This window comes from Bos taurus, chromosome 6, assembly GCF_002263795.3.
Source record: "Bos taurus isolate L1 Dominette 01449 registration number 42190680 breed Hereford chromosome 6, ARS-UCD2.0, whole genome shotgun sequence".
NCBI classification, from domain to species: domain Eukaryota; kingdom Metazoa; phylum Chordata; class Mammalia; order Artiodactyla; family Bovidae; genus Bos; species Bos taurus.
Window position 1 is genome coordinate 67,927,149 of NC_037333.1, and position 26,164 is coordinate 67,953,312.

At 42.1% G+C, this 26,164-nt stretch overlaps 1 protein-coding gene across 6 annotated transcripts in view; it reads left to right on the plus strand.

The window, feature by feature from the left end:
* SPATA18 (spermatogenesis associated 18) overlaps nucleotides 1-26,164 on the plus strand; it is a 43,936-nt gene that overhangs the window by 10,868 nt on the left and 6,904 nt on the right. For 3 of the 6 annotated variants that reach the window (XR_009494893.1, XM_024993573.2, XM_010806139.4), the window contains 8 exons: nucleotides 7,185-7,290; nucleotides 7,423-7,538; nucleotides 10,269-10,375; nucleotides 13,927-14,022; nucleotides 16,183-16,428; nucleotides 18,051-18,369; nucleotides 20,835-20,993; nucleotides 22,960-23,135. Coding sequence is in view for 5 of the 6 variants with exons in the window: in XM_024993573.2 (XP_024849341.1) it covers nucleotides 7,185-7,290; nucleotides 7,423-7,538; nucleotides 10,269-10,375; nucleotides 13,927-14,022; nucleotides 16,183-16,428; nucleotides 18,051-18,369; nucleotides 20,835-20,993; nucleotides 22,960-23,135 (1,325 nt within the window). In the remaining variant the exon portion in view is untranslated. Of the gene's footprint in view, nucleotides 1-7,184; nucleotides 7,291-7,422; nucleotides 7,539-10,268; nucleotides 10,387-13,926; nucleotides 14,023-16,182; nucleotides 16,429-18,050; nucleotides 18,370-20,834; nucleotides 20,994-22,959; nucleotides 23,136-26,164 lie in introns of those variants that run through there. The other 3 variants (XM_024993574.2, XM_010806140.4, XM_059887764.1) reach the window with 2 other exon arrangements.

Sequence of the window (26,164 nt, forward strand, 5' to 3'; positions counted from 1 at the left end):
ATATGAATGTAAAGTTTCTCTAAGTGGAAATAACTATATTTTGTACTAAAATTGATAGATTTGAATAGCTTTTCAAATTGAAATTTGCAAGTTGATTAAAAATATTTAATGGTATGTTTTATTATTAATATTTGTGGAGAATGAGATGGTTAGATGGCATCACCGATTCAATGGACATGGGTTTGGGTAGACTCCAGGAGTTGGTGATGGACAGGGAGGCCTGGCGTGCTGTGGTTCATGGGGTCGAAAAGAGTCGGACACGACTGAGCGAGTGAACTGAACTGAACTGGGGTGAAAATTTTCTCTCTTTCCAATATTGTGTAGGTGATTCAAGTTAAGAATAGAATAGTATGATGAGAGAGCCATTTCAACACAGGCTGCGATGACTGGGGTCTCGTGAGAAATGTTAATAAGGTCAAGGCTGTTCAGAAGTATAGGAATTGAAAGGGATCAAAGGATTGTTGATCTTGTGCCCACGGCACACGTACACTAGCGAAATAGGTTTGTGTGGGAGTGGAGAGAGCTGCTGGAGGAAGTGAGGCAGCAGAAGTCATGCAGAGGCACCTTATGAAGAACCTTGGAAATAAGGCAACATTTAAGCTCAGTTGGTCAGAAGGTTTGGTCTGGGCTAGAGAGTGATAACACTAAAGGGGTGGGAACAAAGCCTCTGTTCTGTATCTCTCCTTCCCCACACTGCAAAACTTCTTGAAAGACTAATCTGTCTTCACTGTCTTTGCTTCTTTAACTCCCATTTGTTCCTCAACCTGGAATGATCTGGAACAACATCAAGTATCCTTTCCCCAAAACATTCTGCTGTAACTGCTCCACCTAATGGTCAGGTCAAGTCTAATCTCTCTCTCTTTTTTTTTTTCCATAGTCCTTATCTCCTTGATTTCTCTGCAGCAGTTGACACATCTTATCCACTTTTATTGGACTTCTCCTGTAGCTCAGATAGTAAAGAATCTGCCTGCAATGCAGGAGACCTGGATTTGACCCCTGGGTCAGGAAGATTCCCTGGAGAAGGGAAAGGCAACCCACTCCAGCAGTATTCTTGCCTGGAGAATTTCATGGACGAGGAGCCTGGTGGGTTATAGTACATGGGGTCGCAAAGAGTCAAACATACTGACACTTTCATCCAATTTTATGGCTTTAGCTACTTCCCAGATGTTGATGACTCCAAGATTTATCTCCAGCCTTGACCTTTCTCCAGAGCTCCCGACCTGAATGGCTGGCCACCTGCCTTCCAGACAGCTCCATGTGGATGGCCAGATCCTCTGAGTCAACATGAAGCAAACAGGATGAGTTTCCCTCCCTCCGGTCTTGTTGCTTCTCTACTTGTGGCCTCTGATTAGGCAACAGCATCACAATCTCCCCTGTGGCCCAAGTCAGAAACCCGATCTCCTCTGTCTCCATCACACCTTGTAAATGGGTTCATCAAGCCCTGAGGAGTTCACCTTTTAAAAGTCTCAAATATCTCCCACCTTTCCCCTTTAGCTGCAGTTGCTCTTATTCAAACTCCAATCATATCTTACATATGTGGGGAAACTAACTTCTGGCCTATGGTTAAGGCAGATCTCACATGAGCTTTGTAGCAATAATGCCTACAGCTGCAGGAGAGTAAGGGAGGAGACATACTGACAAAGCAGCTGCTTGCTGTGCAGAGAATTCTTTCCCTCACAACTCACAGTATTTTTGCAGCCATCATGCTTACAAAAGGAGGCTAGTAGCCTATCTCCAATACACAGGGTTTTTTTTCCCTTCAAAAGAACATTTAAAAAAAAATGTTAGTAATGCTGGTGGTTATATTCTGGAATATGACACTCCTTTCTGTTACTTCTAGCTTTCCTATCTTCACAAAGCCACTAGAATAAATCTGAAGTTTCCTTGTGTAAGTTCTGCTGGGGCCCAGCCCCGGCTGATCCAGGGAGTTCGAAGCGGGGACAGCATCGGCAAGGATCAGGATACAATAGCTTCAATTAGATATTAATTAGAGATATAAAGAGTAATAGAATGAGGATAGCTCAGCAGGAAAATTCAGTGGAGAAAAGAGGCTGAGTAGCTTGGTTTACGCGAGAAACCAATAAAACTTCAAGACAAGAAGCTTGCACCACTTATGTAGGCCGCAGGCGTCCTTCCGTTCTCCCGAAGGAGAGGAGACACTGAGGCCTCCCCGGTCGGATCTTAGAAGCCCAGGCATAATTAGTAAGCATGGCGGGTTCCGCGCTCCAGATGGAGACTCAGCCAGAGTTTGAGAGAGAGAGAGACATGGGAAGACCAGTCTTTCGAGGATCTGATCCCAATTCTTTATTTTCCATGGTCTACTTTTATACACTGAGATGTTATGCAAAAGTCACGTGGGTTCAGCAGTCCTGACTTTTATCAAAGTCAGGTGCTTCATACAAATGTATACAGAGGTCTTAGGGGTGTTACATCATCTTCTGGCCAGGGGGCCTGCTGACAATTTATGACCCTCTCCTTGTGACAGCGGTCAGTCAACCAGGACACTTATTTCTCCAGGGGTGATTATTCTTAAAAAAGACTCCACCTTCCGAAGGTACCAGATAAAGTTACATTCCTATAGGGTGAGGGTGTAGTGGGTTTTAATTAAGGAAAGAATTTACTTAGCCTAAGGTCTAACGTGATTTATATCAAAGGTTAATACTTATTTCTTCTATATATTCATTAATGTGTGTAAGGGCAAGAGATGTGGAGACTTAGCAACAAACATTGGCTCAACAAATGAAAAACCCTTCACCAATACAATTTCTAATCAGCCCATTATATTTATACTAATGGTTTTCTAATTTTTCTAAGGAACCTGTTTTTAGAAGGTTTAAAGCATCTTGTGCCTCTCACAGTTGGGAGGCTGTGAGCAATCACATGTGGCTGGACAAGCCTGTCAGGCAGGCTAGAGAACCTTCAGAGGAGTTTGTAGGTTAAAACACTCTTGTCATGCCCAGGAATTATTATTAACTGGAGCTCTAAGTTAGCTCCTTCTCCGAAAGAGGTGGTGGGGGACAGCCCCCCGTAAAGTCAGAGGTGTAGGTGAGAGCACAAAGTAGTAAAGTAGGCAGACTTTGGTTATGGGGGTAGATGCTCGAGGATTTCCAGGGGGACTCCTGAGGCTCAATCCCGCCTTTGCGTATGTTGAGCCTCCTTCCTCATGACCTTTGCCATGGGTGGAGTGCCTCACGCTGGCCCCCAGCAAAGTTCCACACCAGCAGCATGGCATATTCTTATTGATTTCCTACCTTTCTCCATGCCTCCCTCCAATCCAATTTTTATACAACTCTTCATGGGATTGTTTTGGGGCTCCTCATTGCCCAAATCAGTGATTTTCAACACAGCCAAAACCCTATTCCCTGGGATAGTATTGTTAAAACTTACGCACAAAGTTAATGCATTTTACTTTACAACATAGCACACGTACCCCCTTTGTTGTTGTTCAGTCACTCATTTGTGTCTGACTCTTTGCATCCCCATAGACTGCAGCATGCTGGGCTTCCCTGTCCTTCACCATCTCCTGAACTTGCTTAACTCTTGTCCATTGAGTCAGTGATGCCACCCAGCCATCTCATTCTCTGTCATCCTCTTCTCCTCCTGCCTTCAATCTTCCCCAGCATCAGGATCTTTTCCAATGAGTTGGCTCTTTGAGTCAGGTGGCGAAAGTATTGGAGCTTCAGCTTCAGCATCAGTCCTTCCAATGAATATTCAGGGTTGATTTCCTTTAGGATGGACTGGTTTGATCTCCTTGTAGTCCGCGGACTCTCAAGTCTTCTCCAACACCATACCCTCAACACCATATACCCCCTTATACTTTATATAAATGAAGTAAAGTTTTCATAAATAATTCTTATTTATAATTGTGATGTAACTGTTTTCTCTTTCATTAAATTTTTTTAGAAGGAGCTATTGTTGTTGTTCAGTCACTAAGTCATGTCCAACTCTTTGCATGGACTGCAGCACGCCAGACTCCTCTGTCCATAGAATTCTCCAGGCAAGAATACTGGAGTGGGTAGCCATTCCGTTCCCCAGTAGATCTTCCTGATCCAGGGATTGAACCCGGGTCTCTTGCATTGCAGGCAGTTTCTTGACCATCTGAGCCACCAGGAAAGCCCAGACTCCTTAAACCGTCTGGAAAGAGCATTCTCCCTCACATACCTCTTACCTCTTCCCAAACCACCTGACTTCCTCCTCAGGTAATGCTAGGATCAGTGGGACCGTGGCCAACACAGATGTGATTCCAGAGCTGGGAAGGAGTATTGTCACCTCCACAGCTCTCAGAATCTCTCAGCTAGATGCTTACAACTGCCTACTTCCTTCCCAGATGCACTCTCTAATCCAATTATCTGGTCTGCTTCTGCCAGTCATTTTTGTGAAATCAAAGTGAACCCTCCACTTGCCTCATTAAACTTTTCAGTGATTGGATAGAGCCCAGAGCTCTTCATGTGACAAAGTCCTGTTTTACTTAGTCTCTGGACCTTGTATTCTCCTCTCCCATACAATATGCCTTGTGGCTTCTTGCCTTGATAATAATATTTGCTCTTCCTCTGCTCAAAGTGTCTTAACCTCCCACCCATCACCCGGTACCAGAGTATATTTTACTTCTTTTACACCTCACTATCTTCTTAGAGCACTTAGTAAACTCTAAGGGAATTATTTATCCCCTGTGTGTTTCCTACTCTCTATCCTGCTTCCCCAGCTGTTGAGTTCATTGACAGCAGGCAACTTTTTATTTTTTAATGTAGTTTTGTTCCCTGAGCTGCCAGCCCAAGGCTTAGGAATTAAAAGAATTCAAGGATTTATAAGTGAATGAGATTTGGAATTAGGAGACAGTACAATTTAGTTCATGGACTTCTCAGATGGCACTAGTAGTAAAGAATCTACCTACTAATGCAGGAGATGAAAGAGACTAGAGTTTGATCCCTGGGTTGGGAAGATCCCCTGGAGGAGGGCTTGGCAACCCACTCCAGTGTTCTTGCCTTAAGAATCTCATGGACAGAGGAGCCGATGGGCTATAGTCCATAGGGTCGCAAAGAGTCAAACACGACTGAAGTGACTGAGCACGCACGCAAGCACGTAATTAGTTCATATCTTTGCTCTGTTTATCTTGTGGGGAGTAACTGTTTGGTAGAGTACTGTGACAATGGCAGGTTGAGTGTCTTGTGCAATGCATTGTGTTAGAAACGGGCAACGTGTTGTGACACGTCTTGGGATCAGAAGCAGTCTGACACGGTATATTCTCTATGTTAGTGGTGTGTGCAAACTCATTCGATAAACATTGGACCCCTACAGTGTGCCGGGCACTGGTCAAGGCACAGAAACCTATAGTAATAATACTATAATAATACTAATTATTATATACCTTCTCTACTCTGCACCTATGCTAGCTGGTGAGATCATCCACCTTCTAAATTCCAGTGAACGGAAGAGCATTTTAAAAATGTCTTCTCTAAGGGAATAAGCTAATAAGTGGAGAACTGGATCTGAACTAGGGTCTGCCCTATTACTCAGTCCGTTGCTCCCTTCAGTTCTGTGCAGCATCTTACAGGTGCTACATCTTACAGGGGCTACATCTTGAAGGTGCAGAAAGTGCATTATTTTGATTTGATTCTCTTAACACTCTGCAAGCCATAATCTTCATTTTCCAGGTTGGGATATGGGCTCATAGAGGCTAAGCAACCTGTGCAGAATTACACAGAACAGTGGCAGGTAGCAGAGCTGAGATACTCAGGTCTGCTTGACTCCCAAGCCTATTCTCTGTCCACTTAGCACATGGCATGATCCAGTCAGAGGGCAAAAGGCTGTAACTGGGGAAATGAAGTTCACTGTGGTAAGTGCAGGAATGAAATAGCAAGGGCAAGGAGTTGCTGGTTCAACAAGGAAGGAATGGAGAAAGCTGATCAGACTGTGGGTCCCGTATGTCCTGATCATGCCCATATTATGATAGTCACTCAGTCACTCATTCATCAAATCTTTGGGGCCTTTGATTTGCCATGGATACTAGTGATTGATGAGAAAGACAAAGTCTTTAAAAAAGAAAACTCATAGTCAAAATCGAACCAAAACAGCTCATAGACTTTTTAGGAGAAGGGGATAGAAGAATGAGAGATTTTGATTGTGTCCATTTCTTCTTATAAGTGTTACAATAGAGCTAGTCCCAGATACCGTTAACCAGGCATGGAAAGTTAACCAGCATCTCCCTCTCAGTTACGAGTCCCTTCCATCCCGACTGCTTACCCGGCCTGCAGGGTGCCCGCAGAATCTGTCCTGCCAACCTCTCTGACCACCTATCCTCTGCCACACGCACTTACCTCTGGTTCAAGGTCGCCAGATTCCTTCCTGCCATTGGGTCTCTGCCTTGGTGTTCCCACAGCCTGGCCTGCTCTTTCTCTGGTGCTCTGAATCTGAGACTTAGCTCCAGTGACTCCTCCTCAGAGAGGCTTCCCTGACTGCCCTCCTAACTCACTTTTTGTCACATAATCCAATCCTCCCCCTCCTTCTTCTGGCACTAATCATGATCCAAATGTCAGTATAGTTTAGTAGTCAAGAGCATGGACTCTGGAAGCAGGTCTCAGTTCTGACATCATACTAGCTAAGTACCCCTGGGCATATTACTTAACCTCTCTGGGTCTCAGTTTTCTCATCTAAAAATGGCAATGATGACAATAGTCCTCCTAATCTTCTACAGTACCTATGGTGTGGATTTTCTGAGTTTACCTACATAAAGCATGGACAGTGCCTGGCACTTAGCTGCTGCTGCTGCTGCTAAGTGGCTTCAGTCGTGTCCGACTCTGTGCGGCCCCATAGACGGCAGCCCATCAGGCTCCACCGTCCCTGGGATTCTCCAGGCAAGAACACTGGAGCGGGTTGCCATTTCCTTCTCCAATGCATGAAAGTGAAAAGTGAAAGTGAAGTCACCCAGTCGTGTCCGGCTCTTAGCGACCCCATGGACTGCAGCCTACCAGGCTCCTCCATCCATGGGATTTTCCAGGCGAGAGTACTGGAGTGGGGTGCAAGTGTGTTTTGTGAGCACACAGCAGTCTCTGCCCTGGGAGCATGCCAGTGTCAGCTGGCCCTTGTGTAAAGGGATACATATGTCCATAAAGTGACACGTATGTCCACCGTGCAGTGGGTCCCAGAAGGATGAAATTGAACTGATGTCTGCCATTCTGGCTTTGCAGGCGAACTCATGTGATCAAAATCTAAATCACTGCCTTGAACTCATTGAACAAGTTGCCAAAGTGCAGGGACAACTCTTTGGGATCCTCACTATAGCAGCCCAAGAAGGTGAGAACAGCCCGTGCGTCTCCCTCTGGTTCTCCCCTCTTTGCCTTCTTTTCCTTTTCCCTTCCCTTTGCTCTGTGCCTGGGTGGATGTGGTTGGCTTTCTCTCGCTCACCTGGTCTGTGGATTCTTCCAGGAGGACATTATGATGGTGTGGAAACAATCAAATCACGCCTTTTGCCTTGGCTGGAGGCCTCCTTTACAGCTGCTTCCCTGGGAAAACCTGTGGACAGCAAGGTCCCTTCTTTACAGGTAGGGATACTAAAGGATCATCCTCAGTATTCAGCACCTGATCAGGCTCTGGGAACTCAAACATACATAAGATAAGGCTTTTTACCTAGTGAGGGTCTCAGTTCTAGTTAGGGAACTGAGACCTGGGTTGGAAAGGTGAGTTTCTATTATCGTAGTATGTAGCATAATGGATTGAGTTTTCTCTTAAGACAGATCAGCATTAAAATCTCAGCCTTGCCTACTTCCTGGTGGTATGGCTTCAGTCAACTCAAGGAGCCTCTGCTTCCTCAGCTATGAAAAGGGTCTGGTGATGGTCTGTATTTGGGACATTGATGCACCCACTGTAGGCATTAAATAGTAACTTTAAAATGACAAGTTATCTCAAAAATATACAAACAACTCCTGCAGCTCAATTCCAGAAAAATAAACGACCCAATCAAAAAATGGGCCAAAGAAATAAACAGACATTTCTCCAAAGAAGACATACAGATGGCTAACAAACACATGAAAAGATGCTCAACATCCCTCATTATCAGAGAAATGCAAATCAAAACCACAATGAGGTACCATTTCACGCCAATCAGAATGGCTGTGATCCAAAAGTCTACAAGCAATAAATGCTGGAGAGGTTGTGGAGAAAAGGGAACCCTCTTACACTGTTGGTGGGAATGCAAACTAGTACAGCCACTATGGAGAGCAGTGTGGAGGTTCCTTAAAAAACTGGAAATAGAACTGCCATACGACCCAGCAATCCCACTGCTGGGCATACACACTGAGGAAACCAGAATTGAAAGAGACACATGTACCCCAATGTTTATTGCAGCACTATTTACAATAGCCAGGACATGGAAGCAACCTAGATGTCCATCAGCAGACGAATGGATAAGAAAGCTGTGGTACATATACACAATGGAATATTACTTAGCCATTAAAAAGAATACATTTGAATCAGTTCTAATGAGGTGGATGAAACTGGAGCCTATTATACAGAGTGAAGTAAGCCAGAAAGAAAAACACCAATATGGTATACTAAAACATATATATGGAATTTAGAAAGATGGTAACAATAACCCTATATGCAAGACAGCAAAAGAGACACAGATGTATAGAACAGTCCTTTGGACTCTGTGGGAGAAGGCGAGAGTGGGATGATTTGAGAGAATAGCATTGAAACATGGATATTATCATATGTGAAACAGACCGCCAGTCCAGGTTCGTTGCATGAGACAGGGTGCTCAGGGCTGGTGCACTGGGACAACCCAGAGGGATGGGATGGGGAGGGATGAGGAACACATGTACACCCATGGCTGATTCATGTCAATGTATGGCAAAACCACTACAATATTGTAAAGTAAGTAGCCTCCAATTAAAATAAATAAATTAAAAAAAAAAAAAAAAGACAAGTTAGTCACCCTGACAGGGTATCATGGGGGAGGGGAGGGGAGTCATAAGAGAAAGGGATCATTAAAAGGGGGGGGCAGCTCAGTATTCTGAAAAAGTAAAATTAAATGAATTACCTAATTGGAAACTTCCCAGATAAGAAAACTCAATCCTGGTAGACTGATCAAGAGAGTGTCATCATTGTGGTTGATATATCGGTGGTTTCCACGCAGCAGTGGTAGTGTTTTAATAGTTGAGGACCAGACTGAAAAGAGAACACATACTTTGCTCAGAGCAGAGGCCCCCAACCTCCAGGATCTAATGCCTGATGATCTGAGGTGGAATTGATGTAATAATAATAGAAATAAAGTGCACGATAAATGTAATGCACTTGAATCATCCTGAAACCATCCCCCACCCCAGGGTCCGTGGGAAAATTGTCTTCCATGAAACTGGTCACTGGAGCCAAAAAGGTTGGGGACCACTGGTAAGGCACGGGTATCACTATGTCTGGATAAGCAAAACATTGGTAACCTTGATTTTCAATGTTTTTTGGATTCGTATAAATTTCTTTCAAAAGATGAACAACTTAGATCAGGCTGTGTTCTAAGACCATAGCTGTGTTCTATGACCTGTTCTAAGACCAGGCTGCGTTCTAAGACCACCATAGCTGTGTTCTAAGCAAGAGGGCCTTATGAGGTAGTGGGTGAAGGATTCCTGCTTAGAGATCACTTGACAGAATCCTTGTCCACCTTCTTAGGTCCTAGGTAGATTGTCCAGCCTATTAGGTCTCAGTTTCCTCAGTTGCTAAATGGGAACAATGCTTTTGCTTACCTAATAGGGTCATTGTTAGTTAAACGTGATAAGCATGGGAAAAAACCTCCATGTAGGAAGTGCTCTGTAGATGTCAGTTTTCATTAAAGAAAGTTTTTATATGGGGAAAAAAAAGTCTCTTAGATTTTTACCCCCTGTAGATGTTATTCTACATAAAGATGTAGAATGATATTTTGATGTCTTTTTAAAAAATCTGAGGTATCACTTACCTGCAGTGAAAACCATAGGTTGATGAATTTTGACAAATGGATATATCCTTGTAACTCACATCCCTATTGAGATACAAAACATTTCCATTCCTTCAGCTCATTCCCTTGTGCCACTTCCCAGTTCCCTCCCTCCGCCCTTAGGGCAATCACCCTTTGGATTTTTATCACTCTAGGTTCATTATGCCTGCACGGAAAATTCACAAAAATGAAACAATACATTACATGCCCTTTTGGCTTGACTTCTTTTGTCCAGCGTAATGTTTTTGCTGTCCATGTGGCTTCATGTTTTCAGACTCTGTTTTTATTTTTTATTTTTTTATCATTCCAGGACACATTCGATAAGGACAGACATAAGGAGTCTGGTACTCGAGACATACAACAATTAGATGCTGATTTGAGTGCAACTCGTAATCAACTCAACCAGGTTCAAGACGAGTAAGAGGAATGCAAGTTATCTTCTTTCAAAAAGAATTGCTTATTCTTAATATTTAAGTTTAAAAGGAAAATATTGGCTCATGTAAAATGTAGATATTTGCAAATACGTAACATGATGTGTGTGTGTATGAGTTGGGAGTCAGTGTCTTTGAATTTGGGGATGGGATTTCTATGTTATGATCCCTAAGACTCTGGTTCCCTTGGCTCCATTCCTGAGGTTCCTCCTTCTTCATAGGCCCACTATCAGTCCATATTTATAAAAAAGAAAGATTGTAACATGCAATTCTACCTTTGGGAAGGAAAATAAGAAAAGATGCAGATAGGAAAAGAGTGAAAGATCAGGTAAAGAGAAAAAATAAGAGAAAGAGAGAAAAAGTAAAATGAAGCAGTCTGCATCTGTCTGTCATTTAAGGTCTATGTATTCCTGACTAAGAAGCATTCAAAATTTTGGAATACTTTTGAGATACAAAAGTGTAATTTGAAAAAGTTAAGTACTGTCAGGCAATAATGGACCTCAGATGTATGCTATGTGCAAAGCCAGGGCAGCAAGCTCAAGTAATCACTGCAATGAAAATTGCAGACTTTGGGTTTGTACTTGAGGGAGACAGACAAATGTGATGCAACTGCTTCAACTTGTCTAACAAAAATCCATCATAAGGTGTTTCTCCCACGGCAGCATTGCTCCATGGCTGACCAGCAGAGGGCAGCAAAGGATTCTTTTGTCACTAGTTAGGGCTGGACGCAGGAGCCTGGTAGAGTGCAGTCCGTGGGGTCGCTAAGAGTTGGACACGACTAAGCGACTTCACTTTCACGTTTCACTTTAATGCATTGGAGAAGGAAATGGCAACCCACTCCAGTATTCTTGCCTGGAGAATCCCATGGACAGAGGAGTGGGCGGGCTACAGTTCATGGGGTTGCAAAGAGTCTGACCGACTGAGCGACTACCATACTACAGGGCGCTTACAGTGAATACCATATGGTATTCTGCCTTGTTCTCTGCTGAGATTTCCTTCTAAGAAAACATCTCTATTGATCGATTGATTTAGTTTTGCCCAATTATAAAAGTTATACACATTTCCTTCTCAAGATGCATATAATAAAAGTACAAAGGTGAAAATCACCTATTAGTTTATGCCTATTAACATTTTTCCGAGAAGGAAATGGCCCCACTCCAGTACTCTTGCCTGGAAAGTCCCATGGATGGAGGAGCCTGGTAGACTGCATTTCATGGGGTTGCTAAGAGTCAGGTACGACTGAGCGACTTCACTTTCACTTTTCACTTTCATGCACCGGAGAAGGAAATGGCAACCCACTCCAGTGTTCTTGCCTGGAGAATCCCAGGGACGGGGGAGCCTGGTGGGCTGCCGTCTATGGGGTCACACAGAGTCAGACACAACTGAAGCGACTTAGCAGCAGTAGCAGCAGCAAAGAGGAGCCTTAACCCTGCCACTTCTTTTCTGGTTTATCATAGTTCTTTTTGTGTAAATCTTCAGTTAATTCCAAGTTCGGACTTCTGTTAGGGGCTGTGTTTGCCCTTTCAAGGGGTCTCACTGTCCTCCTCCTTCCTTAGATGGCTGTCTAGGGGTGGAGGGATGCTTTTGCATTCTCCTGGTGCTGGAGGAGAGGGGCTTTGGGTGTTGTACTTCCCTCTGGCTTCTTGCTGCCTTGGTTCTGCCTGGGTGCTAGAGTCTTGTGCTGATGGATGCTGTTGTTAGGTTTCCTGGGGCATTCGATGGCTTCTGCTGCTGCCTCTGGTTATGAGGCAAATCTTTGTGACCTTTCTGGTTCTTGACTTCAGGCAGCACCCATAGGAACCAGGAATTCCTACCTCCTTCTCTTGTCACCATAGCTGTGTAGTTACCCATAAGAGGTATTATGGACCAAAAGCTATGACTGCTTGGATTTTTTTTTTAAAGCGTTTATCTGGAAATAATGTCAAATACAGAAAATTTACAAGAATAGTAGTAAAAACACCTATGTACCCTTTCATAGGCCCTTTGCCCTGTTTACTTTATCATTTGTACTTATACTCTACCTGTGTGTACACTCCCCTCCCCCATTTGAAAGTTGCACACAGTAAAGTGCTTGTTTTTTCCCCTAAATTTCCTACTTTTGTTTTGGTTTAACCCGTTTGTGGTTCATATTCTATTTCTTAAGGCATCAGAAATGATGGAGGCTGTTCACCCAGGTTTAATGGTAGCCAGCTCTCTCCTCCACTACTCTGTTTCATTGTCTCTAAATCCAGGATGCTATCTACTGTGGAATGAAGGGCGCATCTAAGGAGGTTCCCAGGTCTAACCTTGCGGAGTCCAGTTTGTGTGTGACTCAGTTCCAAAGGAGCCAATTCCAATAGAATGGGGACAGGTCTGTCCAGGTTTGATGAGCCGTAGACAAGGGAAGGAAATGGCAATCCACTCCAGTGTTCTTGCCTTGAGAATCCCAGGGACAAGGGAGCCTGGTGGGCTGCTGTCTATGGGGTCGCACAGAGTCGGACACAACTGAAGCAACTTAGCAGCAGCAGCAGCAGACAAGAGAAGACCACTATATTTTATGCTGGGACTCTGGTTAGAAACCTCACCTGTTCTCATTTCCTGTGTCCAATCTGTTGGAGGATCCAGTGGAATCTACCTCCTAAACATGTCCTGCACATGGTCCTTTCTATATTACTACTGCTGCTCTCAGTCAAACCTCTGTAAGCTCTCACCTCAGTTGCCTTCCAACTGGCTCCCCTGGGTCTGTTCTTGCTCTACTACCATCCATTTTCCACACAGGAAATAGAAATATATTTTTATTATAGCAAGTAACTCCCCCACATCCAGCTTAAAGCCTCTTAGCCACCCCTTTTTGTACTTAGAAAAAAAATTCTAAATTCCTTCTTGGAGCTCTCCCAGCCCTGTGTGATCTGACCCTACCTCTCGCTCCACCCTCATCTCATGCCAGGCTCCCCTCATCCAGTCTTCCCTCTGCAGGAAAATTGTCCTTGATTAGTGGTGGAAGTCAGAGGCAGGAGGGAGGAACACATGAGATACTTGGTAGTTGAGTGTAATTGTAGAATACTTTCTTTATAGGTAGGCAAATAAATTTTTATATTTAGTAACTCTGGGAAAATTAAGTCAAATACAATGCTACAGTGCAAAATAATAAGAATAGGTATTAATGTATTACAGAAAAATGGGGATTTTATAGAGAGAAGCAACCTGGGGATTTACTGTAATTAGAGAAGATGAATTAGGAGGATGAGATGAAGAGATTGAACAAGTTTCTTTGAACTTTATATTCTAATATCAGTAATTATTATGTAGTCTTGTAGGGGTAGTAGCACTGAAATTTCTTTGTGTTTGACATTGAGGAAAGATGCTAGCACGTTTTTGCATACCAGTGTGACATATTATTTTTAATATCATCTGATTGAATGCAGATGTATTATAATTTGTTCTTGTTTATGTTGAATTTATAGCATATGGCAAAAGTTCCCAAGAGAAACTATGCTTTGATTTAAAAAGTCTGCCAGTTTTGGAAAGTCTGTCTTTAGTTACTGATTTCTCTTACAGTATGGCTGAGACTGAAAAGACTCTTGAAGAACCCAAGAACAGATCTGCCATATCCCTTTTGGCTGCAGAGGAGGAAATAAATCAGCTAAAAAAGCAGTAAGAAAAAAAAAAAAATGACAGGATTATTGCAGGCTGCTAATTAATCTTTGAATTTAGCTTTTTTGGTGCTCCATGACAATACAAAAGAATCTGTCCACAAAGAGGAGAGGCAGCAATATTTTTATTAATATTTTATATACTTTTCTTATTACAAAAGCAGTCAGTTCAGTTCAGTTCAGTCTCTCAGTCATGTCCAACTCTTTGTGACCTCATGGACTGCAGCATGCCAGGCTTCTCTGTCCATCACCAACTCCTGGAGCTTACTCAAACTCATGTCCATTGAGTCGGTGATGCTATCCAACTATCTCATCCTCTGTTGTCCCCTTTTCCTCCCGCCTTAAATCTTTCCCAGCATCAGTGTCTTTTCAAATGAGTTAGTTCTTTGCATCACATGGCCAAAGTATTGGAGCTTCAGCTTCAGCATCAGTCCTTCCAATGACTATTCAGGACTGATTTCCTTTAGGATTGACTGGTTTGATCTCTTTGCAGTCCAAGGGACTCTCAAGAGTTTTCTCCAAGACCACAGTTCAGAAGCATCAGTTCTTTGGTGGTCAGCTTTCTTTATAGTCCAACTCTCACATCCATACATGACCAGTGGAAAAACCGTAGCTTTGACTAGATGGACCTTTGTTGGCAGTGTCTCTGCTTTTTAATATGCTGTCTAGGTTGGTCATAGCTTTTCTTCCAAGGAGCAAGTGTCTTTTAATTTCATGGCTGCAGTCACCATCTGCAGTGATTTTGGAGCCCAGGAAAATAAAATCTGTCACTGTTTTCCATTGTTTCCCCATCTACTTGCCTATCTACTATAGAAAATCTTCAAAGCATAGCAGAAAGGAACCAAAAACCTCTCATAATTCCAGAGCCAGTTCACTGTCACCATTGGCTATTTCTTCCAATTAGTTCATTAAAAATAAAGACAACAAAATATAAGTATACAGTTGTGGACCCATTTTTTCATTTAATATTTTTTTCTATTACCAAGAAAAAATAAAGCAGAGCTTAGTTTTAAATAGATCCATCATATTTCCTTATTTATTTCCCTAATATTAAATATTTACTTTGATGCCAATTTTCAACATTAGAAATAATTTTTGTGGCAAATCTTAGTTTAAATTTCAGATTGTTAGTCTCTAAAGATAAATTTCTAGAAGGGGAAAATAAACAGTGATCCTTTAAAGTTATACTTTTTAAAATCTTAACTTTGATTTTTTTCCCCCAAAAGAGCAGTTGTAGTAAAATACATATATACACATTTCTACTGTCTTCATACATGTTCCAGTTGTTCTGATTTCTTAAGGAACATCCATAAATTTTAGCTTGGAGCACGTCTTTGTTTTCCACTTCTAACTCCCCTCTCATCATCGTTTCAATCTCTTATTTTTCTAGCTGATAAAGCTTCTCAAATTCTTTATGTCCTATTACTCAGCAATTCCTATAGCACCTACTCTGTTCTTCACTGTTTCTAGGGCAGCGTTTAATTCTGCTACTGCATTTTCATTCTTCTGTATCCTCTTTAATCTTGCCCCTTCCCTTTTCTTCTAACACCATTGTCATTTTCATCACACCATGTTCTCTTCTTATGACTTTTTCTCCCTGGGTATGATGGTCACTCTTTGTATGTAATGAGGATGCCCATTTTATTTCTAAAGCTTTGCTCCTTTCTGTAGTACATTATTTTTATAGGTCCACACATCTGCTTAGTGCTGTGGATGTTATTCAATTTCCAGTGAAGTTTCTCCCACACCTAGCCCCCCACATTCTGAAGCACTAGTAAGAATAGATCATGTCTTGACCAGCTTCAGGAGTAGGTTTTGGAGGTTACTTGCTTCCAGAGTTTAGTGCAGTGAAGCCATCCAATATAGAGTAGGATGACTCTGCTTTGCCTCTGCAAGGATTTCATGACTCTGCCCACAGCTTTGGCTAGAAGATTTGCACATCTATCTTTTCTTCGGGAGCCTTCCCATGCAAGCTGCAGACACGGTGTGGTTCCCTGACCCTGGCAATTCTGTTAATTTGTTCTTGTTCCTATTTCCATGAGTTTTCCAAGGCAGTAACGGCACACTAAATAGAGTAGCCTCATTAAGTACGCCAATTGCAGTTTATCACCTTTCCTCCATCTCTACCTCTCTCTTCTTTCAAACCTTTGTTTCTGTTTAGGCTTAAATCTCTTCAAGCCCAGGAAGAATCTCGCCACAGAAACTCAGATCGTAGGAGATCAGAGAAGCGGGGCTCCGAGCGTAGGAGAGTGGAGCTGCGGGGCTCAGAGCAGCGGGTCTCTGACCTGGACAGGAGGAGCGCAAACCAGCGGAACGCAGAAGCTGTGTGCGATTATGAGAAACAGCTCCGAACACTGAAGGACGAGATAGCGGTTCTGTCTGCTGAAAAATCTGTACTCCAAGGAAGGTCTGACAAACTTTCACAGATCTTTTCACTTAAGCCCCTTTTTGCCAAGTTAGTGATCAAAGCCTGGCTCAGTAAAGGAAAAAAACAAAAGTAAAATGATATCCTGAACCCAAACCCCAACAGTATGGAAAATTTTGAACTGTAGAGGGCTGGTTTCTCTAACTGCTCCCTTCCAGAGAAAATACCTCCTGGATTTACAATACTTGGGCACTAATTAATTTTGGACTGACATCGAAGCTTATGGAATGGAACTGAGATGTGCAAAGGAAAGTTTGTGGCTTGAAACCAGATTTGAGTGCCTATAATGCAAAAGGCAGTATTCCTGTTGAAACACTTGATGGCTGTGTTGAAACACTGTTCATGATAGGAGGATCCTGTTCTCTGAGTCCTAGGAGTCCTCTCTCCAGAGATAACCCACCATCACTTTACTGCCAGGCATTTCCTTTTTACATCTCACTTTGTCAGGTGTGGTGGGTAGGTAAGGGAATGTGAAATTGCCTCTACTGATGGACAATATGTTAAGAAAGGTCATTCAGTGTTAAGTATGTTTCTCTGCCTTTTCTTGTGCTCTTTAACACTTCCCTCTTCCCGGCCAGCCCCACAGTGTGCCCAGATTCAGGCTAACATCAAAGCCACGCCTACCCCAGCTCTCCATTTCCTTAAATGTCACCTTAATCTTTCATTTTGGGGAATCGCTCCATCAGTGTGGTGCAGGTGCCAGCTGGTACTAGCTCCTGGGGACCGATTCTGTGCATTTTTACTTAACTCCAGGTTCAGTGACATCACATGAATAGTTTGAAATTGCCTACGGTGAGAGTGTTGCACTGTGGAAATTGGCAAACACTATAAATGAAGCCCCCCCCCCCCCCACCTCCACCTTCCACCTTCAGAGAGGCTGCTTTGCACTACCTTTTGCCCCACCTTTTGCCCCATAGTTCCTTCCACAAAACTTTCCCTTAGGACTAGCTAGTCTGATCATTTATTATGTACTTGATAGCAATATATAATACCTTTCACTGACACAATGCTTTTCGATTCCCCAAGTACCTCCCCATATTCTTCCAACCCCCACCACCATCCTAAAATAGGGCACAAATTATGTAGGTGAAAATGGAGGATCTGGAGAGGAGACATGACTGCAAATGGTTTCATTGTTATAGAAGGAAAACACATTTTCTTTCTCATTGTTCAATCTGTTTATCTCATTTTATACCAGAAAGCTCAGTGATGTGTCAGTCGCCCAAGGTCAGGGTGCGAAATCTGACTTCTTTAACTCTGGCTCTTGCTAGCTATGTTACTCTAGGGCAGCCCTCCTAGCGTTTATGAGCCTCAACCTCCTCATCTGTAAAATGACCAGCAATCAATGGTGACCTTACCTGGCTGTTTGAAGGGTAAACTGATGTGCTGAGTGAGTGAAAGTGAGTTATAAATTCTAATGCATCAGGCAAATATAGAGTACTGTTTTTCCTTTGAGGAGACACAGTGCCTCTCACCGGGAGCTGCTCTCCTTGCCTCTGCCTCCGGTGGCTTCTGGTTTATGGGGAGAGAAGCAGCTGGAGTGTAGGAACAGAAGGGAGGAGGGAATCGGAGCACTTCCTTGCCTGATTCCTGCTCACCAACAGGTCCGCCAGGAGCAGGTCTCCTAGTCCTGCTCCTTGCAGCCGCAGCCACAGCCACAGCCGCAGCCACAGCCGGAGCCACAGCCGCAGCCACAGCCGCAGCCACAGTCACAGCCGAAGCAGATCCACCAGCCCCTCCTCTGCCAAGGCCAGGACCCCGTCCCCGAATCGCGCCAAACTGTCCAGCGTGGCGCGCAAAGCCGCCCTGCTGTCCCGGTTCAGCGATGCCTATTCCCAGGGCCGCCTGGATGCACAGTGCCTGCTGCGGCGCTGCATCGACAAAGCCGAGACGGTGCAGCGGATCATCTACATCGCGACTGTGGTAAGTGAGCCTCGCGATAGGTCGCTGCGCTTCCGTGGTTCCTGGGCAAAGCGGGCGGGAAAACCTGGATAACCTCAACAGGACACTCAAGAAGACTCGTAGAGCCTGAGATCACCGAAGGAGGGTGGGCTTCTGTTTCTTCCCTCCCTTCTTTCCTCTTTGCTCTCTTCTTCTGTTTTTTCTTTTTCTCTCCTTCCTTCTTACTTTCCTTCCATCCACTTATTACAAATATTTGCAATGAATTATTTTTCACACTAAGTAACCTTTTCTTATGGGCTTACCTGGTGGTTCAGTGGTAAAGAGCCCATCTGCCAATGGAGGTTTGATCTCTGGGTAGGGGAGGATCCCCTGGAGAAGGAAATGGCAACCCACTCCAATATTCTTGCCTGGGAAATCCCATGGACAGAGGAATCTGGAGGGCTACAGCCCATGGGGTTGCAAAAGAGTTGGACACAACTTAGCAGCTAATCAAGAACAAACATTTGATTGGTTATCTTCCATTCTTAGATAAATCAAAAGGCTCTGAATATGTTAATTCTTTTATTTAATGAAGAGCAGTTACTGAAATTGCTAATATAACAGCTATTTGAATATGGAAAATTAAGGAGTGCTTATATATAATCTTCAGTTCTATGGGTACCATATTGAGATACTAAGAGCCTGTTATGAGAACAATTAAATGCTGGAGTCCAGCTCCAGCAGCCAGGGAGTCAACCTGAAGAGATGAACGGTGTTGGCGATGAGGCAGCCTCTCAGTTTTCTTCTGGACTGCCTGTTTATTTCAAGTTTAAGATTCTCTTTTATACTTTTACAAAAACATTAGGCCAGAGGTTTGACATTTTCAGTTCCCCCTCTTCCAGATTTATTATCTCCATAAATTATTGTTGCTCTTCAAACAGAGTTCCTGCTTCAGTGATTCCCTTGGAATCAGCCTTATCATCTATTATCTGCCTCCTCTAATGTGTCCTATAGTTAACTTGTGATTACATTGTAACTCATGCTACATTCCTCAGTTTACTACTTATCTTCCTAAATCCTGTTTGCCCCTAACATCCTTGAGCTCACTATCTCTTAGAAAGGCTTCTAGCTATAGTGTTTCTAAAAATTCCTAACTTCTATAAACTATAGTAAAATATGCTAACTTTACAACATTCCTTAAATCTTTAACTTCTAACTGTTTTAATTATTTCTAAGCCCTAAATTCAGTAAACTCCTTTGCCATAAACATTTTCCTCACAAATAGGCTTCAGATAGCAATCCCTCCCATGGCCTCAAGCTACAGCCTATGTGCTCATCCTGGAACCCTCTTTTGTAAAAGTCTTTGAACAAATGTCAATGATTAACTTTATGAATTATTTTCTGAGCACAGCTGCAGAAAGCTTTGTGCCTTCTCATGCTCCTCTCAAGAACAATAAGCACCTTAATATTCCTTTTCAGTCAACTCAGCCGAGGAGAGGAAAAGACAAGTCAGAATTACAAGGCCTAACTCCTTCATCCCGGGTCTGTGCCTGTGGAATGAAGAGGGGGTCTAGGGCCATGCCTCCATTTTGTCAGTAATGCCTAATGCAGCTCCCGACAATTAAATATTACAAAACAAAACAAAATATTGATGTAAGAGAAGAATTATCAGAATCTTTTGAATTTTATCCTATGTTTATTATATATTAGGAGTCAGCAAACTATGACCCCTGGGCCGTATCTGGTTCTGGCCTGTAATTCTAAGAGAAATACCACCCAGGAGCTATTATACAAGGATACTCTTACATTTTAAAGGACTGTTTAAAAAAAAAAATAGTGACAAAAGCATTTGGACCCACAAAGCCTAAAATGCTTACCATTTGGCTTCTTACAGAAAAAAGTTTGCCAAGCCCTGGGTTATATAGTTAAAAATCACATACTGATTTGTTAAACGTTCTGTAATTGTAGAGGCCATATCTTTCATGCATAATTGAGGTTTTCCTATGCCCGCTACATAACAGATATTAAATAAATATGTTTTGAATCAATATCTGCCAGGAAACATGCCAGATGCTCAATATGTATCTTTGTATGACATGACCACTAGATTGATCACTTTCTCTTATTTCTTGACTAGTAATACGATCATGCTGTGGGGACAAAGCATCAACTGGCATACTTCAAGTATTTATGTAACCACAGGTGATTTTATTTCCTTGAATGCCTGCATTGTCCTGCTTCTTGAAATCAGGGTTATCAGAACAATGGTCAATGGTCTCAAAATTAGTGAATATAGATAATCTAATAGATGATGGATAGAAATGTATTTATGCACTTTCCAAAATTTAGTTGTGTATTTTCCCCCAGATTAAAAATAGTTTTGACTGCAGGGTTTAGTTTTCAGAAGTCCAATATGATGCTGAATTTTTTTGGTATTCTTTCTTTGTTCCTTTGGACCTCTTTACTCCCTCCTCCCACCAAATACACGGGCTGTATTTTATGTGCAGGAGGCATTCCATGTGGCCAAAATGGCGTTCAGACACTTCAAGATCCGTGTGAGGAAATCACTGACGCCATCTTGTGCGGGGTCAAATGACTTTGAGGATGCTGTCTCGGATTATATCATCTGTCATCTTGATCTATATGATTCCCAAAGCAGTGTTAATGTAAGTGTTGGGTCTTTTATTGGGACTGGTTTGCCACAGCTGCTGCATTGAATACTAATAACTCAGAAGTCCATCCAGTGCTTACTATCACTTCTGATAGTTTATGGTGAACGATGTCAGATTTGTGATCTCTGAAGAAGATTTAACTTTGGGACCAGGGAGCAGGCTTGATCACTCAAGAACTTTGATGTAGCAGAGTTTTATTAAAGTATGAAAATGGACAGAGAAAGCTTCTGACATAGACGTCAGAAGGGGGATGGAGAGTGCCCTCCTCACTAGTCTTAGCGAGGCCTTATATACTTTTATCAGACCCACTCCCACAACATACATCTTAAATTGGGTTTTCCAATTGTCATGTATGGATGTGAGAGTTGGACTATAAAGAAAACTGAGTGCTGAAGAATTGACGCTTTTGAACTGTGGTGTTGGAGAAGACTCTTGAGAGTCCCTTGGACTGCAAAGAGATCCAACCAGTCCATCGTAAAGAAAATCAGTCCTGAATATTCATTGGAAGGACTAATTCTGAAGCTGAAACTCCAATACTTTGGCCACTTGATGAGAAAAACTGACCCATTTGAAAAGACCCTGATGCTGGGAAAGATGGAGGGCAGGAGGAGAAGGGGATGACAGAGGATGAGATGGTTGGATGGCATCACTGGCTCAATGGACATGAGTTTGAGTAAGCTCCTGGAGTTGTTGATGGACAGGGAAGCCTGGCGTGCTGCAGTCGATGGGGTTGCCAGGAGTCGGACACGACTGAGCGACTGAACTGAAATGAATTGAACTAGACCCACTCCCACAGTATACAGGTTTTAAGGTAACAAGATTAGTCAGCGGGTTCTTGTTAAGGAGAAACATATCCTTGAGTAAGATACATTGTTATATTGACTAAGACAAAGCAATGTAGAAAAAAATGTTTGTCCTTTTCTCCTCCTTGAGAGCCTCAGACCCTTTGTTCCCTCCTCGGGAGCCCCAGACTTCTTATCAACCTGCCTAGGGATTGACTCTCTCACTTCTACATAATGAAAGAGCAGGAATGAGCAGCATCCAATGTGCTTTATAGAACCAGTCATTATTGGCTGTTTTCTTCCTTAGACATTTTATGGGGAAACTATTTTGAGCTTTGTAGTTCTATTCTTCAGACAGGCCCTTAAGGTTGGAAGACAGAATATCGTAGTGCTTAAGAGCAATGATTTTGGGAAAGATAGCTATGGATTTGCATCCTGGCTCTGCGCAGACACTTACTAGCTGTGTGACCTTGCTCGTTTACTTTTCTGTACTTAGATTTTCTAATCCTTAAGTGGGAGCAAAATGGTCATGAGCCCACAGAGTTTGTGAGAGGATTAAATGAAAGGAAGCAAGTAATTTTCTTAGCAAAAAAAAAAAACTCTCGGTAAGAGCAAGATTATAATTGTTGGGCTTCCCAGGTGGCTCAGCGGCAGACTCTGCCTGCCAATGCAGGAGTTGTGGGTTTTATCCCTGGGTCAGGAAGTTCTCCTGGAGGAGGAAATGGGAACCTACTCCAGTACTCTTGGCTTGAAAATCCCATGGCAGGCTACAGTCCATGGGTCTCAAAGAGTCAGACACGACTGAGTGACTGAGGCTGAACGATTATAATTGGTATTATTACAGATTATGAACGAGGCAGAGTTTTGTGCTGGTAGTTGTATAACTTGCCCAGAATAGAAAAATAGTAGGAAATAATAAATAAAAGCTATTAAGAGTTTTTACTTTAGTTTTCTGGGAAGACTTTCTTGGCCTTTAGTATGCCATTTGTCCTCTGTCATCTCTCCTCCTCTTTGTTAAGGAGTCTTCCTCCTTTCAGCACATACACTCCTTTTCTAGTTTAGCTTATTTTCACTCATGTGCCCTTTTCCCACGTCCCATCAGTCATAACAACCTTAGGGATTGTCAGTGTATCTTTCACAGGTTCGTAACAAGATGATGCCATCTTTTTGTTTTTCAGGATGTGATCCGAGCCATGAATGTCAATCCCAAGATTTCATTCCCTCCTGAAGTTGACTTTTGCCTCCTCAGTAACTTCATCCAGGAGATATGTTGCATTGCCTTTGCAATGCAGACTTTAGAACCACCCCTGGATATTGCATTTGGGGCTGATGGAGAAATTTTTAATGATTGCAAGTAAGAGACATAGAAGCAGAAGCTAAGGGATTCTTTATAAATAAATGATATTGTCTTTATTTCCTGGGAACAATTCAGGGAAAAGAACTCTGGGTGGGGAAGTCAACAGATATTACCTGATTTCCAAGCCCTGCCATATACTTCTCTGCACTACAGAGTGGGGCCCTCTCCTGGGGTCATTTTCCTTCTCGGCCAAATGTGATTCAGAGGAGACCTTATGATTTCCATTGAGTATATTGGTTTTGGGGAGAACTAAGGAGCACCTGGACTCTGGAACACTTTAAAAGAAAAGTGCTATGTAAATACAAATATGCATTACTTTTTATTGTCTAAAATTTTTTATAGAGGTATAATTGACATTTAGTGTTATATTAGTTTCACTTCTACAACATGATTCTATATTTGTATATATTGTGAAATGATTACCGTGAAAAGTCTACTTAACATCTGTCACCATACATAGTTACAAAAATTTGTTTCTTGCAATGAGAACTTTTAAGATCTATTCTCTAAGCAACTTTCAAATTTGCAGTACAGTATGATTAACTATATTGTTAACAGTTATACATCTGCATGACTTATTTTGTAACTGAAAGTTTGTACCTTTTGACCTCTCTAACCCATTTCGCACACCCCGCACCTCTGACAACCACTAATCTGTTCTTTGTATCTGTGAGCTTGGTTTTGTTTGTTTTAGATTCCACGTATAAGTAAGATTGTATGATATTTGTCTTTCTCTGTCTGACTTATTTCATAATGCCTTTTGGGTTCATCCATGTTGTCTCAATTGGCAAGATTTCGTTTTCTTTTTTATAGCTAAATAGTATACCATTGTATATATACTACAACTTCTTTAACCATTAATCCATCAATGAACAGTTAAGTGTCCATCTTGGCTATTGTAAATAATGCTGCAGTGAACATGGGGATGCATGTATCTTTTCAAGTTAGAGTTTAGTTTTCTTTGGATAAATATCTAGAAGTGGAATTCCTGGATCATATGGTAATTCTGTTTTTAGTTTTTTGAGAAACCTCCATACAGTTTTTCATAATGGCTATACCAATTTACATTCCCATCAATAGGGCACAAGGGTTCCCTTTTCTCCACATCCTTGCCAGCACTTCTTATCTTTTTGATAACAACTCTTCTAACAGGTGTGAGGTGATAGCTCATTGTGATTTTGATTTCTCTGTGATTAATGATGTTGAACATCTTTCCATGTATCTGTTGGCCATCTGTATATCTTCTTCGGAAAAATGTCCATTCAGATCTTCTGCCTAACTACTGAGAAGTATTCACCCATTTTAGTCTACATACCTGCTGTAACATGCTGTCTCTTGGGGCACTGTGGCCTGTCCTCCTGGATGGCTGTGAGCTCAGACTGGAGTTCCTAATAATGACTGAATTTATTTGGTTCTACCCTAGGGTTTCACAGAACAAGACTAAACCTTTTTTTGTTTGTTTGTTTTTATTCTTACCCTGATAGCCTTTCACACATTTGAAATCAAATACTCATCCTTCTCCAGCCTCATGGTTTTAGATTTTTTTCATTTGAAGGGATTTTTGAGACCTCACATTTAGACTGGTTCTCTTGGTCTGTGCTCCATGTTTGTCTGAGTATTCCTTAAAAAAAAAGAGTGTCCACACTTACATATATACAATGGAATATTGCTCAGTCATAAAAAGGAACACATTTGAGTCAGTTCTAAAGAGGTGGACGAATCTAGAGCATGTTATACAGTGAAGTAAGTCAGAAAAAGAAAAGCAAATACCATACACTAATGCATGTATATGGAATCTAGAAAGATGCCACTGATGAACCTGTTTGCAGGGCAGCAGTGGAGATGCAGACATAAAGAACAGACTTACGGACAAGGGTGGGGTGGGGGGGGAAGGAGAGGATGAGATGAATGGAGAGAGTAGCATAGAAGCATATACACTACCATATGTAAGATAGAGAGCCAGTGGAAATTTGCTATATGACTCAAGGTAAATGAGGCTCAAACTGGGGCTCTGTAACAACCTAGAGGGGTGGGAAAGGGTGGGAGGTGGGAGGGAGACTCAAGAGGGAGGGGACATATGTATACCCATGGCTAGTTCATGTTGATGTATGGAAGAAATCAAACCAATATAGTAAAGCAATTATCCTTCAATTAAAAGTAAATACAAATTTTAAAAAGTGTCCACAATGAACGTAAACCCCAAGTTTGAACTAACCAGAATAGAGGGGCTATCACCATTTTTATCCTCCATTAAGTCTTCTAATTTATAGTAGCTTTTCTTTTCTTTTTTTTCCAGCCATAGAACACTGTTGGCTCATTTTGAGTTCAACTAAAACCTGTTTTTAAAAAATTTTTTATTTTTACTGCGATTGAGCCAATCATCTGTGCAGTCACATGCTTTTTATTTGTTAAAAATTTATTTATTTTTAATTGGAGGACAATTGCTTTATGATATTGTGTTGGTTTCTGCCATATATCAACATGAATCAGTCATAGGTATACATATGTCCCCTCCCTCCTGAACCCAGTTACATGCTTTTTAGACTCAACTGTAGGACCTCATATATGTCCACATTATGTTGTTATCTTAGTAGATTTAGCTTATAGTTCCAACCTCTTGAACTATTTTCTTGATACACTCATCTGTTTCTTTTTCCCTACCCACTCCCCACCTTTGAACATTTTTCCTGTATTTCATGGGAGTCATTGATGAACATGTTGACTTACCCCAGGATTGAGAGAGAGGGAGAGAGAGAGCGCGAGCAAGTGAGCCCTGGGCACCTTCATTCTCGTTGACTCATTAACTACCCATTTTGCACATGATTATTGAACCAGTGTCTAATCCACCTACTTAAGTTAATAATCCACCTATATTTTTCTTATTTTGTCCACAAAGATAACACAAGAAATCTTGTAGGTGGCTTATGGGACTTCAGATGCTCTCCATCTCTAGCATTTCCCTGAATTACAATTCTTGTAATCCTGAGTAGGAACAAGATTAGTCTGACATGATTTGAGTTTTTGTT